This window comes from Marmota marmota, unplaced genomic scaffold (assembly GCF_001458135.2).
Source record: "Marmota marmota marmota unplaced genomic scaffold, marMar, whole genome shotgun sequence".
NCBI classification, from domain to species: Eukaryota; Metazoa; Chordata; class Mammalia; order Rodentia; family Sciuridae; genus Marmota; species Marmota marmota.
The window spans coordinates 3,127,765-3,142,546 of NW_025999944.1; the positions used below are offsets into that span (position 1 = coordinate 3,127,765).

General features: G+C 51.7%; 1 protein-coding gene across 2 annotated transcripts in view; it reads right to left on the minus strand.

Annotated features, from left to right (window-relative positions):
* Positions 1 to 641: 641 nt before the first annotated feature.
* Positions 642 to 14,782, minus strand: part of Scara3 (scavenger receptor class A member 3) — a 32,441-nt gene continuing 18,300 nt past the window's right edge. For both annotated transcript variants that reach the window (XM_048801528.1, XM_015499445.2), the window contains 3 exons: positions 13,802 to 13,900; positions 11,528 to 12,571; positions 642 to 2,517 (listed from right to left, as the gene is read on the minus strand). In XM_048801528.1, the coding sequence (XP_048657485.1) occupies positions 2,066 to 2,517; positions 11,528 to 12,571; positions 13,802 to 13,900 (1,595 nt within the window). In that variant the 3' untranslated portion in view covers positions 642 to 2,065. The remainder of the gene's footprint in view (positions 2,518 to 11,527; positions 12,572 to 13,801; positions 13,901 to 14,782) is intronic.

Here is a 14,782-nt window from a genome sequence, read left to right on the forward strand (position 1 = left end):
GGGGGTGGGAGACTTGTGTATGGTGGCCCCATTCAGCCTCATTCCTGTTCTTCTACCTTTTTGTCACTTCCTCTACTAAGCACCCTCCACCCCCACCACCACCAAAAAAAAGTGACCCAGTGCCCTGGTTGGCGCTAGACTATGTTCTGCTAGTGAGTGAGGTTACTATGCCTTACAAATCTTCCTGGAGCAGGTCCTGGCTGACTTCCAGGGGCCCAGCTGATCTCTGTTCCAACAGAACCTGTGGACCCAGGCCTCTTGGGGCAGGTCTGGCCTGGTCTCTTCCTCCTTTTCTCTTCTCTCTCCTTGTCTTAGAGACAAAAGAGGGAAAGATGAGGAATCCCTCAGGTGTCCAGGGCTGTCCTACTTTCCAATTTCATCTTAGCCGAAGAGCTACAGGGCCATGCTGTAAGACTCACAGGGCTCATTGACCCCTGCTTGGTTCCTGCCCTTTGGGGGTGGCTCTCCTGAAAACCACTGGGAACTGCTCCCCCCACCAAAAAAAAGCCCAGCACTTCTAGAATGAGAGGCCAGGGGTTTAGACCCAGGTTCACAGTGGGACCCTTCAAAGATCAATGTGAAGAAAAGCCCTGAAAGATCATGTCCCCCGGTTGGACAGAAAGAACTAGAAGACACCTCCCTTGTGGAAACAGCTCTTTACTGGGTCAGTAATATCATGTTGCGTGGCAGTATCATGTAGACGAAGAGTTACCTGGCAGTGGGGGGAGGGCCGGTGGTACAAACCAGTTGCACATCTGTATTAACAAGGAAGCTGCCATGAAGGCTTGGGACAGGAAGAGGGCAGGTCTCTGAGGCAATGTTGGGGAGGAGACAGCTCCCTGCTCCACCCAGGGGTGTCTGAATCTGCTTGACATAAGGAGCAGGGGAGCTTTACAGTGAGTTTGACCAACTCCCAGTGTCGCCTTCTGCCAGTGTGTGCAGGAAGTTGACAGAGGACGTGGGGTGACGTCAAAGATGCCGCCTGTAGCTAGCTGTCCAGGCTCTTCCCACACCCAGTCCCCTTGCTGCTTATTCAAAGAAGACTCAGCCCTTCTGAGTCACAGTGCCCAGTGCTTCTAAGTTGGTGTGCAGCTGGGAACAGGAGGCAAAAGTTGGATGCGAGAGGCAAGAATCATCCTGTTATCGAGATGGGCCCTCCTGCAGCCTGGTCCCTGGCCACCACAGCTATGCCCCGTAGAGAACAGGGCACACCAATCATGGGTGGATCAGGGGGTGGCTTTGCAGAGAGAACCCTCAAGCCTGCCTCTGTCCTACATCTCTAGCTCTGAGGCCTTCTGAGGGAGTGGGTGGCATTGATGCAGAATACTCCAGGGCCTGCTGGTCTCCCTCCCTACAGATGCACCTACTGTTTGGATTCCCTCTGGGCTGCTCCTCAGAAGCAGAGGCAAGATTGAAGTAGGGAGTTGTCTAGACACGTACAAAAAGTTGATCTTTTCAGGGACCCTGTGTGCAGGGCCTTAAGATGCCAGAGAGGGCAGAGTCCCATGGCCCTTTGCAAGGCAGGGGCAGCATCCTGATGACTCTGTCCCTGTGATTATGGGGAGGGGCTTGCTATCATCAAACCCACCTGGTCTCTGGAGTTTTAATTATAATGCCCCACTAAAGATTTGCTGAGTCTTTTCAACCAGGGGGAGCCTCAGGGAACTGGGTTGCGTGAGTATGAAGACACTGGAAAGACGGGAGCTGGTCACCATTCAGAGATAGATTCAAGACCTTCTTCCTGAGGTAGCCACGTCCCTGGCAGGCCCAGTCACAGGAGAGGGGGTTCTCTGCCCTCTCCTCCTGCCTAGCCAGGGAAACCCCGTCGGCCACCCTGGCCAGCAGGGAAATGTGTGTGTACGTGTGTGTGTGTGTGTGTGTGTGTGTGTGTGTGCAGGCGCTGCTTTCCTATGGTACAGTCACTTTGGGGAGCCCAAAGCTGCAGTATCAACTCTGGGGAACACCCCTACATCAGAATCAAAGGACCACAATCTTCTGTGGCTTTTGAGCTGCCCTGAGCTCTCTTCCCCTTCTGCTGTGGTGATGTCTGGGCCAGGGACCCTTCTCAGTAGCGGCTCTGACTTCCTGGTGGGCCTGGAGGACCAGGTAGGCCGGGAGGACCCTGGATCCCTGGTTCACCCTTCGGCCCCATAGCCCCCCGCTGGCCTGGTGACCCTGTCTTCCCTGCAATCCCTGGTTTTCCCTGAGGCCCGGAAGGCCCTGGAGACCCTGGAGGCCCCTCTGGTCCTGGGGGCCCCACATCACCTTTGGGGCCCGGCTGTCCCCTTGGCCCTCCACTGCCAAAGCTGCCCTTTGAGCCTTTGAGGCCAGGGAAGCCTCGTGGACCACCTGGCCCCCTTTCTCCTGTAGGTCCAGGCTCCCCAGGTTGTCCTTGAGGGCCCTGGGGTCCAGGGGGGCCCAAGCTGCCAGGGTCTCCTTTGGGTCCTCTGCCACCAAGAGGTCCTTTCATGCCTACATCTCCTTTGAGTCCTCTTGGTCCTGGAGGGCCGGGGACACCTAGGATGGGAGAGAAGAGGGGATATGTCAGTCATGAGAAGCTGTCTTCACAATTCCCTCAAACAGGGTGGAGCACAGTGACAAAGTGGGTCAGAAGAAGCCCAGCCCGGGCTGCCACCGCTGGGCGTTCAGGCCATCGCTCCACTGTTTGGGGGGGGCATAAGAACAGCAGCTTCCGTGTACGACCTGTGAGGGTGGCCAGCGAGGCCTGGTGCACGGCCAGTCTCCGTATTGTGACTTCCAGGCCCTCCTACAGCTCCGCACAGGGACCACAAGAGCCAGACTCCACTTGGGGACCACAGGAACCAGACTGTGCTGGGAAAAGGCCAAGGTTGTCTGGGGTTGACTGTCCTGCTCTGGAGATTAGTCTGGCCTTCGACACCTCCTGTGGTTTTGCCTGCTGTCCCCACCCCCTGACCCAACCCCATGGCCTCTCATGCAACTGGGAAAAGGTTTGGAGTCTGGTCACAGGGAGGAGAAACCAAGAAAGTAAGGCATGAGGAGCAGGAGAGTCCCAGAGAGGGTGAGGACGCAGAGTGAGAGCCCAGAGAGAGGCTGTTCCTCCAGGAAGCCCGCCCTGAAGCTCCAGCCTCTTTTCTGAGCTCTTGAGGCCACTACATCTGAATCTTGGGCTGACACATAGAGAGAGAAGCCACAGTGAAGTGATTGCCAAAGCGAGGTTCCTCTCTGGTGGCCGCTGCTAGATTCTGGAGCCCCAGAAAGACAGTGTGGGCCATGACTTGCACCCCTACCCTAGGCACAGAGCCTCGCATGCAGTCCAGAAAACTCAGTAATATGCTCAAAGAGGGTGAGTCCCCCAGGCAGCTGTGGACCCCTGCTACACGACTGGCCCTGGCCTGGGGCCTGGGGAAGAAGGACTCACAGCCTTCCTTATGGAGCCACGCTTAAGGGGCACCCATGCCATGGGTGAGATGACCACATGTTCTTCCAGCTGAAGGTTAGCACCTCTCAGAGCTGTGCCAACCTGAGGACACTGCAGAAAGGGACTGTCATTCTGCCCAGGCACGTTAAAATGCCCCAGGAGCACAAAGAGAATTTTCTGGCTTCATGAGGTTGGCCTCTGTGCAGAACAGCTTCAGTCATCACTAGACCAGGGCCCAGGGCAGACCTGCTTCTCCTGTGGTCTGTGCAAGGGTCAGTGGGTAGGGTTTATGGGGGCTGTGGATTTCAAGGCTCCATGATAACTCTGTTCCTGTAGAATCCTATAAGTTGAAAAAATTGTATTTTTTTTTTAGTTACACATGACAGTAAAATGTATTTATGTTAGCATGGGGTATAAATTCTCTAGCTAAATGGAATCTAGTTCAAATCTTTCATTCAAGAGAGGAGTCAAAAGCCCAGGGAGGTGAGGTGACACCCCTATGGCTTCCTGAGTGGAAAGTGGAACTCAGGGGGCCTCTTGGGGGAAGGGATGATGTATGCTCCAAGCTGGGAGCTCTCCAAGTTGCCAAAATCCAGTTCTGTGGCATCTGGGCCTCTTCATTCTGGTGGATGTGACTTTCTGCCTGCCGCCTCGACCCCCACGCTCCCCGGCCTCTGCAGTTTCCTCTTCTGCATCCTTCCCAGAGTATTTCTGTGTGGAACAGCATCAGTGAATACTGTCCTCTACTATGACCGATCCTGGAAATCAGAGCTCAGACAGAGCCAGCCTCAGCAGAGCCAGCACAAACCTTCGCGTCTGTTCTCTGCCACCGCCTACCATGAGGATGTGGGCCTGCATCGCTGGCTCTTGTGGTATGCCAGCAGCAGAGGCTTAGATTCAGTTGTTGGTTGGCTGAGGGTTGGGGGCAACTGGCGGTAGATGGCCCCATCTCACCTTGGAGAGGACAGGAGACAGGACCTGCCCTCTGGTGCCCAGCGAGCCCCTGGCAGCCAGAGCCATGGGCACAGGCAGATGCCCTCAAGGGGCTGCCTCCCTCAGCTGGCAGACCTTGCTGGCAACTGGCAAAGCCACGGCTGCTGTCTTCATCTTAACTCTCCTCCTGGCACCTGGGCCAGCTATGGTTTGGAAAAGCAGAGAGCCATTCAGAGGCAGTGAGGCCCGTGAGGCTATGCGAGGGTGGGGGCCGGTGAAGTCCCTCCCCATTCCAAAACAGAGTGCAGTTGAGAATTGCACTTAATGCAATCGAGACTCCCAGATGAGTTGCACTTAATATACACAATTAAGTTACACGTAATATAATTAGCACAATTGTGTTGTACTTCACGCACCTTAACACATGAGTCAGTGCAACTGAGGATCACACTTAGCAGTCTACATGTGTCCCTCCCTCCACCCTTCCCTCTCTGACTGGGCACTCTCCCCTGCCTCTGACCCTGCTCCTCCACTGTGGCTTCTTTGGGCTTGTCCTCGGCCTGCCCTGGGAACCGAGGTTCCTCTAGGACCTGCCCCAGCTCCCTGGTTCTCCATGCTCTCTGCCCTTGACCTCTGGGTGGAAGCGGCCACAACCCACCTCCAGTCTGAACAGTCTCATCTTGACGAGGATGCCTCGCCTCTCTCCAGGACCAGCTGACATCCCTCATGTTCTTCCTAGGCCATCTTTAGGACAGTGCTCCTGACCCTTCCATTCCTTCTGATGCCACCATCTTTGGTGGGCGACCTCTCCTTCCTGGTCCAAGGGACATAGTGGCTGGGAATGAGGGCTTTTAAAGGTCTCCACACCAGCAGCAGAGGAGAAAAGGCAGAGACACACCCCTCCTCCCCCAACCAGCCCCTCTTAGGCTCCTCTTTCTAGGGCAGTTCCATATTGTCTTTGAGGAGAACCAAATGCCCATGCTCTCCTGCTGGATCTTTGGCAGAAGTCTCGGTCACAGTACTCACTTCATTGCCCCAGGTATGGATTGCCCAGCTATGGCTGCCACTGCTGACCCCATCTCTGAGAACCCGATGGGGGTGGGTCTTGAGAAACTGGATATCAAGGAGATCACGTGGAGGGAGGTGGTCAGGGCTGGGCATCTGCATGGGCTCCTGACAGTTGCCCTTGCTACAGACATGGGAAGGAAAGGGTTGTGAAACAAGCTAATATTTGTCAGCATTTTTCAACTCAGTGTCTGTGGTGTGGCTGGCATTAGGTTGTTGTTGTCACTTTAGAGGTGATAAACCACTGTGCACAAGGTGGGAACTTGCCCAAGACCCCTAACCAGTTGTTGTGGAGCCAGGACGCCACCCAGGCCTGGGAGGCTCTGAGGCCCAGGGTCCTTCCCCTATACCCCGCTGTCTCTCCCCTGCCCCTCATCACTGTGGCAGTGACTCCTGGGCCTCTCCCAGCCTCCCAGGACCAGGACGAACAGCCTGGGAGCTTCCTGGAGGAGGGAGAGGGCCCCAAAGCCTTGCTCTGAAGAGTGTTGAGTGGTCCCTATGGAGTGGGATGGGCACTCAGAAGGCAGGTCCCCTGCTGCCCCTCTGGACAGTCATGAGTTATGAGAATTGGAAAGCATGGGACCTGGTCTGTCTGGGGACAAAGTCAACAACCTGAAGTTAGCACAGGGGGAAGGAAAGTGGCTGCAGGCTGACCAAGGCCATCTTTAGGACAGTGCCCCTGATCCTTCCAGTGGTAAGAAATGGGGTGAGGGTGAGGTGGGGAGGGTTGGCTGCCACTCTTAGCAGAGGGGAGACTTTTCGGGCCAAGGAGGAAACTCCAGCAATGGTGGCTGAGGTGTGAGCGGGGAGAGGGGACCAGAGCCTTCTGGAGTCCTGGGGAGGCCCATAATTACGCAGGAAGCCACAGGCTGCAATTAGGCTGTCAGGCCCATTAGGGTCCAGCCACAAGTGACTGCATGTCTGAGATGAGTAGGGTGGTCAGCTCTGTGGTCTGCACTCCGGGTGGGAAGGGGATGCGGGGGCAGCCAGAATATCCAGTTTCTCAAGATACTGACACTGCTCACCCATGGGTGGGTTGGAGCACGGACAAGAGGAGCCCCTGGTGCCTCTCACAGTCAGAGGTAACGGGTCAGCTTCCCAGGGTAGAAGGAACAAGAAAAGTGAGGATGGCCCAGTGGAAGGCGTCCTGGCCTGGACGTGGGGGGCCAGGCTGGAGTGCCAGCTCTGGAGGTAGCACACTGGTGGCTGGGCTCAGGCTCCCGTTTCGTGAGAATATTGCCTGGGCCAGGGATTCTTGGTCCTGGCTATGGTCACCTAAGGAGATCTGAAGAGCTGTTGTGGACTGGCACCCCTGCCTAGATGGACGAGTTTGTGACAGACTAAACCTCCCACCAACAGCAGCCAGAAGGGTGAGGGAAAAGCCAAAGCAGCTTTCTGAGGGCCCTGGGGACACCAAAGGCTGAGATACAGGAGAAGGGGCTCGCTGAAGCCACCCTGACATCCCCGCGGCTGCTTTCCCCCAAGGCATCTGGGGCTTGTGACTGGTCTGGGCAGAGAGGCCGAGACGTCCAACAAAAGGGTTCAGCTCTCAGGCTGAGGTGCTGAGTAGAGCTGTCAGTGGCTTCCCAGCCTCTCTTCCCTGACATCTGGCCACAGCTCCTGCCTCCAACAACAGAAAGATGGGGCCACTCTGCTTTTCCTGACTCAACATGCAAATTCCTGGGCCCTAGGGGTGTGGCAGTGGGGTGGAGGCAAATGTAATTCCTCCACACCTTGCCCCTGCTGATCACTCTTGGCTTCTGTACTTTGTTCATATTTTTATTGATTGATTTATCAAGCAAACATTTCTTGAGTACCTTCCGGAGGCCATGCACTCAGCTGAGTGTTTCTGAGTAGAACCAAGAGCCTGTGCCATCAAGCAATTTTGCTTCATATCAACCCCTTGCATTAGGACACCCTTTCATAGACCTTGTTTATAGGACCTTGTTCAAGCTCATTGTTACCAATGATCCTTGCAAACACCCCAGGGAGAATAGGTATGGCAGGAATTAATATTCCTATTTGTGGTGGAAGAAATGGAGTTGAAAATAGCCAAAGCTGTGCCTCAGGTGGCTCAGTTAAGGAGAGGTGATGGGTTTCGTCTTCAATTCCCAAAGGATAGTCCTAGCTTAGATACTGTGCAGCACAGACACAGAAATGACCCTGGAGAGTAGAAGAGATAAAAGGTCTAGGAGAGGACAGACACCCTGGGAGCACCAGGGGCTTTCTGGTGAGTCAGAGGAGACTTGGGATTAAAGCTGGAATCGGTATCAGAGATCGACTGGTCCTACCCCTTCATTTACAGATGACAAAGAGCAGAGGTCCAGACAGGTGGAGTGATTCTGCCTAGACCCAGAGCAAATTAGAAGCCAGGCTCCTCCCCTTCATCAGCACTTGGCACCTCCCTTGCTGCCTGAGGCCACTGTCATCCTCTCCCTTCATTCTAGTCAGCAGTGCAGCTCTGGCAGGGGGGGGGCAGTGGGTGAATGAATAAGTGACCAGGTCCCTGTGGGATGGGATGTGCATTGTGACCCTGAACTTTTTTTTCAGATGTGGGAAATTTTACATAGGGTGACGCTGATGACCAGGAGGTTATGTTGGGTGATAGACACCACTTGAATAATTGCTCAGAGGCTGAATTGAGGGTCCCATGGAGCTTAGATGTCCCACTTTGCTCTCAGGCTAAGACGAGGCCCTCTGATGAGAACTCTGCCACGGTCAGGACAGAAGCCACTGTAAATCTGCAAGGCCATTCTCCTGTCAGTCCTCTTAGTACTATCTCCTTCTCCATTCTGCACCTGAGCAGGACCTGAGCAGAAATGTCTCTGGGTGTGTGCATCTCCCTTTCTGGGTAAGCAATCGATGAGTGCATCTAAGAACGACAGTGAGGGGTCATGGTGACCTTGGCTCATTCCTCAACCACCTCCTCCCGCTCTCATCTGCCTTCCTATGAAACAGAGACACCAACATCTGTCTTTCTACTGCACAGTAGTCCCCCCTTTTCTGCAGAGGGCGTATTCCACAAGCCTGAGGCCAGGGATGATATGAAAATCTATATACACTGTTTCTTCTCATACAAATATACCCACGGTGAAGTTTAGATTATAAACCAGGCTCAGGAAGAGAGTAACAACAATAACTAATAAAATAAGTCAACTATAACCAATATACTATAATAAAAGCTATATCACTGTGGTCTCTCTCTCTCTCTTAAAATAAGAAATCTCTCTCTCTCTCTCTCTCTCTCTCTCTCTCTTGAACTGCTATTGACTGTGAACAACTGAAACCACAGTTGCTGGGAGAGCACTGTGTTGGGTCACTGTGAGGCTGACATGTAACAAAGTGTGCAAATAGTCTTTGTCATCTATAAGAACTGTCGACTGACGCCTTCACTGGAACGTGGCTCCTTAGAGGCCACAGAGATACACCCTTTAGGCAAAGTACTGTGCGAAGGTTTCAGTTTCCATCAAAATACTCAGTATCTGGCTTAGTTGCAAAAATAAAAATAACAATGAGCAAAAACAGGATCTCTCTCTCTATACCTCACTAGTCTAAATTAAAGAAAAATTAGCCCTAGTGGCAGTAGAAATGCTCAATGGTATAAAAGGAAGTCAACACAGATTTGGAACTAAATGGCCAAAGAGAACCAGAGGGTCAGAAAGGTTGGTGCTAAGTCTGAGTTTTGTGGAGAGGAGAGTTGTCTGGGCTCCTGAGCTCCTCCACCTCCCTCTTGGAGCTCCCTGGGTGACTAGACCAAGACATTTAGAACCACCAGGTCACAGCGCCTACTTATCCTGTTCTCTAGAACCAAGATCTGCTGAAGTTTCCCACAGAGACAAACCCTTTCTGGGGATGTTATCAAGGAGTCATCCAGGTTCCTGGTGTAGGGGAACTCAGTTTAGGATTCTTTTCAATATGAATCTAAGGGCAGTCTGAGGGTACAGTGCCTGGGAGAAGGAGTCAGTCCTGCTGGGGTTTGGTGGAAAGAGGACCAGAGTCGACTGAAGGAACCACAGGAGGCCATCTGTACTGGGAAGCACGTCTTGTTCCCTTGCCTGCTTTCCGAGTGTGTGACTTTGAGTGGAAGGCCACTCAAGGATCTGGGCAGCCTTGGATTTGAGTCCTGGGTCCACTCCTTGCCTGGGGACACCCAGGGAGTTAGAAAGGACTCTAACAGGTTGGTTGGTGAGTTGAGCCTGTCTGAAGCATGGACCAAAAGGTGACCCCTAGTAAATGGGTTAGAAGTGCCAGAACTGCCCTGGATACTGTGGAGGAAGGATGCAAAGGCTAGGAGACTGGGCTGTCCAAGTGGCTCTGTTATTTCAGACTTACACACACTGGGCGGGACTACAGGACCCTAGCTCTGAGCTGATACTGATTCCAGGCAACCCAAAACATCACTGTGGCCCCCGAGTCAGAGTAAAGGCTGTTGGAGGTTGGGTGGTCTTCAATCTAGATGGGTGGAATGAAGGGGGGGGGGTCTCCTGTTGTCTCGTGTCTAACTCACAGTGGGGTCAGTGGACCCTAGACCCATCCTGTGATTTCCCATCACATCCGGTTTCAGGGTGTGTAGTTGGCATAGATACACCCAGAGTTGGCAGAACCCCCAGGTTGGCTCCTGACCAGGGAGCGAGGGCTCTTGTGGTGGGAAAAACCAAGTGAAGGCCTTTACAGCTGTCTCCACCAAGGAAAGGGGTAAACCAAAGGCAACGCTACACTACGGAGGCCACAGGAAGGACTGGAAAGGCGAAGGGGCGCTGATGCCCACTGTGGCCCCACTCACTCTCATTTCCCTGTGCAGAGGACAGCTGGACCTTGGAGAAGAACAGCGGATTTTGATAGGCTTAACCAGGTGGGGACTTCAGCTGCAGATGTTGTTTCATTGACTTTATATCGTAGCATCTAAATGTTGTTAACGTCACATCATAGTATTTGAGTTATGGGATGTGAAGAGAAAAGTAAAAATCACTCTTCTTCTGGGGAAAGGGTTAGGGTGTTTTGGGTTGTACACAGGATACTTGCATCACGATACATAGAAGTATGATCTTGCTATTATCTTTATTTGGCTATTAAGTGTGCTGATGTCAGGAAATGTGTATGGCTGCCAAATTGACAAGCAATAACCTTTTTTAAAATTTTTTTGTGTGCTGGTGATTGAACCCAGGGGTATTTTACCACTGACCTATATCCCTGGTCCTTTTTATTTTTTTTTTTAATTTTGAGACAGGGTCTTGCTAAATTGCCCAGGCTGACCTTGAACTTGGGATCCTCCTGCCTCAGCCTCCCAAGTAGCTGGGATTACAAGCATGTGCCACGGCATCTGGCTCAAGGGACAGACTTGTCATGGTTAATTTTAAGTGTCAAACTTACTGAAATGTGGGAAGCCTGGATATTTGGTCAAACATCAATTTGGGTATTTCTGTGTGAGTAGTTTTAGATAAGATTGACATGTAAATTGAAAGACTGAGCTAGACAGATCGCTTTCCCTAATATGGGTGAGCCTCACTCAAGCAGTTGAAGGCCTGAGTAGAACTAAAAACTGACTCTCCCTTCAGTAAGAGAATTTTCTGCTTTACAGCTTTTTAACTGGGACATCAGCTCTGCAGATTATGCACTTGTCAGCCTCCAAAATCACATGAACCAATTGCTTATAATATCTGTCTATCTATCTATCTATCTATCTATCTATCATATTTATATGCACATGCTATTGGTTCTGTTTCTCTGGAGAACTCAAGTGTGTGTGGGGTACAGGACGAGAAGGGCACCTCAGAGTGAGGAGCCTCTGAGGGGCAGATAGCTGGACGGGCAGATGAGGGCGTTAATGAGAGAGTGGGAAAGGAAAAAGACAGAAGCAGACAGTTTCTGAAAGCCAAGGCCTGCCTATTTCTCTAATGGGCCCAATTAAACAAATACATATATAAAAACCCAAGTTTGTATGATAAGCAAAGTTAGAAGCCACCAAAACTTTCCAAAAGAATTTTGCAAGGATAGTTCCTAAGCTGCCCGCTGCCTTAGGCACGTGCTACAGGATTGTGCCAGCCTGCCAGGATTTTAGCCTAAAACCAGGTGCAAGATCAGAAAGGCCCTTGAGAGCTTGGCAGCATCCCTGCCTGACCTGCCTCTTACCTCGCAGGATGGTGACATTGCGAAGGATTGCTCCGTGCTGCGTGTCCACAGCCTTCATCTCCTCCACGATCATGGAGAGGTTGCGGACATTGAAGTCCAGCCGGGCGCTGAGCAGGCTGAAGCGCTCCCGGAGCAGGTCCGTGGTGCCCAGCATGAGGGAGACAGACTTGTTCAGGTAGTAGAGCTCCTCGGCGTGCGTGTGGAAGCCCAGTGTGCAGGAGAGCCGCACGTCGTCGAGGTACTTGAGCATGCTGTGCACGTGGTTGTCGGTGGCATTGATGTTGGTGAAGATGGTGCCGATTTCAATCTCGTGGGATGTCATACGTCCCTCCAGGGACTCGAACCTCTCCACCGTGCGGTTCTGGGCATAGCGAGTGTGGTACTGGAGGTCATGCATGTTGTCCTCATGGTCGTCCAGGAAGGATGAGATGTTGTCCAGCTGCAGCCGCAAGCCCATGACCTGCAGCACCAGGTCATGCATGCTCTCGGAATTCTGGCTGATGCGCTGCGAGGAGGCCCCCAGGGTGGCCTGAATGTTCTTGACCACTTCTCCGGTCTTGGCAGAGGTGGTGCGCAGGCCACCAAAGAGCCGGGTGTAGTTCTGCCAGTCGGTGACAATCTTCTGGAGGGTGAGGGTCTCCTCGTCCGTCTTGCGCTGGATCCCGTGGATCCATTCAGAGTTCTGCCCCACGGTGAAGTTCATCTGGTGCACAGCAGCCTTGACATCATAGCACTCCTGGGTGAGGTCCTTCAGAGAGAGGTCCAGGCCAGTGGTGGTGGCCTGCCAGCCCCTCACCTGTGACAGGAAGAGCCCCAGAGACTGGTTGACTTGGTGGACAGAGAAGGAGCAACCGCCCATCTCCTGGGAGATTTGGTTGCTGGTGGTGGACAGCAGTTCATGGGCCTGCGAGGTCTGGTCCAGCTGGACTTCCTGGGCCAGAAGCATCTTCTGAAGGCCCTCCAGCTCTTCCTGAAGTCTCCTGATCTCTTGCCCCAGCTGCCCAGCCTCGTGGCAGAAAGAGCAGTTGTTCAAAGCTTTTGGGTCTTCAGGAGAAAGGGACAACATTTTGAGTTGCTGAAGAACCGTGGGCCAATGGTGCTTCTTTAAACATTTCAGGGCACAATGACTCAGCAAGGGGCTTCCTGACCCTGCTTCCTTTCCTAAGTTTGCTATGAAATCCTTCTAGAAAGCCTTGCCATCTCGATGGAATTTCATTTTTTACCAAATACCCTTAATCATAGGATCTGAAATGAAAGATTCAGGACGTTTTCTCCACCCCACCACCACATTCTCAAGAATAGATCTTAGTGCCTTCTCTGAGGTGGCCAAGAACCTCCTTTTTGTACTTTATTTAAAAAATTTTTTTTTTATCCATTATTCGACCCTCTCACAATATGCTTGTGGGAAGATAGAGCAGGGATTTTCGCCTTGTGACTCATGAGGAATGGGGCACAGAAAGGTGGCTTGCCAGATAGCACTCAACCAGTTAGTGGCAGACCAGGACTTTCCATCTGCATCAGAGCATGCCACTTGTATTTTTATTTATTTATGTTGGCAGTACTAAGGTTGGACCCAGGGGTGTTCTACCACTGAGCTACAATGCCAGCCCTTTTTATTTTTTATTTTGAGACAGGGTCTTGCTAAGTTGCCAAAGCTAGCCTTGAACTTGTGATCCCCTTGCCTCAGCCTACCAAGTCGCTGGGATTACACCTGTGCACCACCACACGTGGCTGCATACCACCTTTAAAACATTCCATCATGGCTCCTTTGCTTTCCTTCTCTCAGGACGTTCCTGGCTAAAGCTGGGGATAATGAGCATCAGGAATTGTGCTATGGCTTAAGGCAGAGATGAGGAGGGGCTGACAGGTAAGGGGGCTTTGGAAGGCCTTAAAAATCATTTTGGGGAGCTGGGGATGTCTTTCAGTGGCACAGTACTTGCTGGTATATGTGAGACCCTGCGTTCAGTTCCCAGCACCACATACACAAAAATCATGGCCCCGAGTGAGGATATTTTGGGAGTGGACTACACTTGGCTTCCTTCTGTACCTTAGACTCTGGCTAGATCTGCCCATGCAGAACACACCCCTCTATAGTCCTAGGCGAAGCCAGGAAGCAGCCTTCTTCAGAGGGGAGAGGAGCTGGGCTGTCCTGGTCTTGTGCCCAGAAGGTTGGCAAAGCCTGCCCTGAACCAAGCCCATGGCACAGAGGGAGGGACCTGTCACCCCATGAACCTGGTCCAACATGATCAGCACAGCTGTGCACTACATGCTCACCCAGTCCTTGAAGGTTTTCCTGCATTGACACAAGCTTCTTGTCATAAATGGACTGGACCAGGGAGATGTCTTCTGAGAGAGAATCCACTTTCCTAAAAACTACAGGGAAACATGAGAAATGGGGGCAGAGTCTTGGATCAGAGAAACGGTGCTCATTGGTTGAGGAGGTATTTTTATCAGCCTTCTGCAAGCAACCCCATCCCCCCTTCTCCTAGGAGGCTTCCCAGTAAGAGAAGGTGCTTAAGATTAAAGTTTGAAACACATTCCTTTAAAAAAATATTTCATGCCCCCACCCCAGGTTTTAGAAATAGGACTTGTTCATATGAGAGAATAGGGAAATTTAAAAAAAAAAAGTTATTCTTAATCCTGCCACTCAGAAATTGCTGTAGCAATATCTCTGTGTATTTCTTGTAGCTGTGTTTACATCAACATGCATCATACATCTACATAGATAAATGCTGTTTTAGTAAACAAGCAAAATTGGGATGTTCTGAATATTCCATCTATTTTCTCTTACTCGCCCCTTATTGGTAACATGTCATGGGCATTTTTCCATCAAGGCGTAAGTCACTTCAGAATCATTCCTTTTAGAGTCTGCATGGTCCTCTATGTAAATGGAATAGCAGTGACAAATATCTCCTGATTCTGGGTACACTTAAGGTACCTTGTCTTCTGAGCTTATAAATTCAATTGGACCTGTGAATATGAGTAAAGCTTGATCCTAGAAGCATCCTCATATACGATGGCTGTGTGCATATGATTTCTCTTAGCATAAAGTGATAGAAATAGAATCACAGGGTCAAAGGACATTAACACATTTTTAAGTCCTTGGTAGAAGTTGCCAAATTGTCCTCCAGAAAAACTTCTACCACTCTACACCCCAGGGCAACCTGGAACCCTCCTGAAGGCATGAAGCTGGCTGGATCCGGGTATCTCAGCAGCATTTGGATGCCAGTTGTTCTCCAGCAGGGCCCTGGAGGG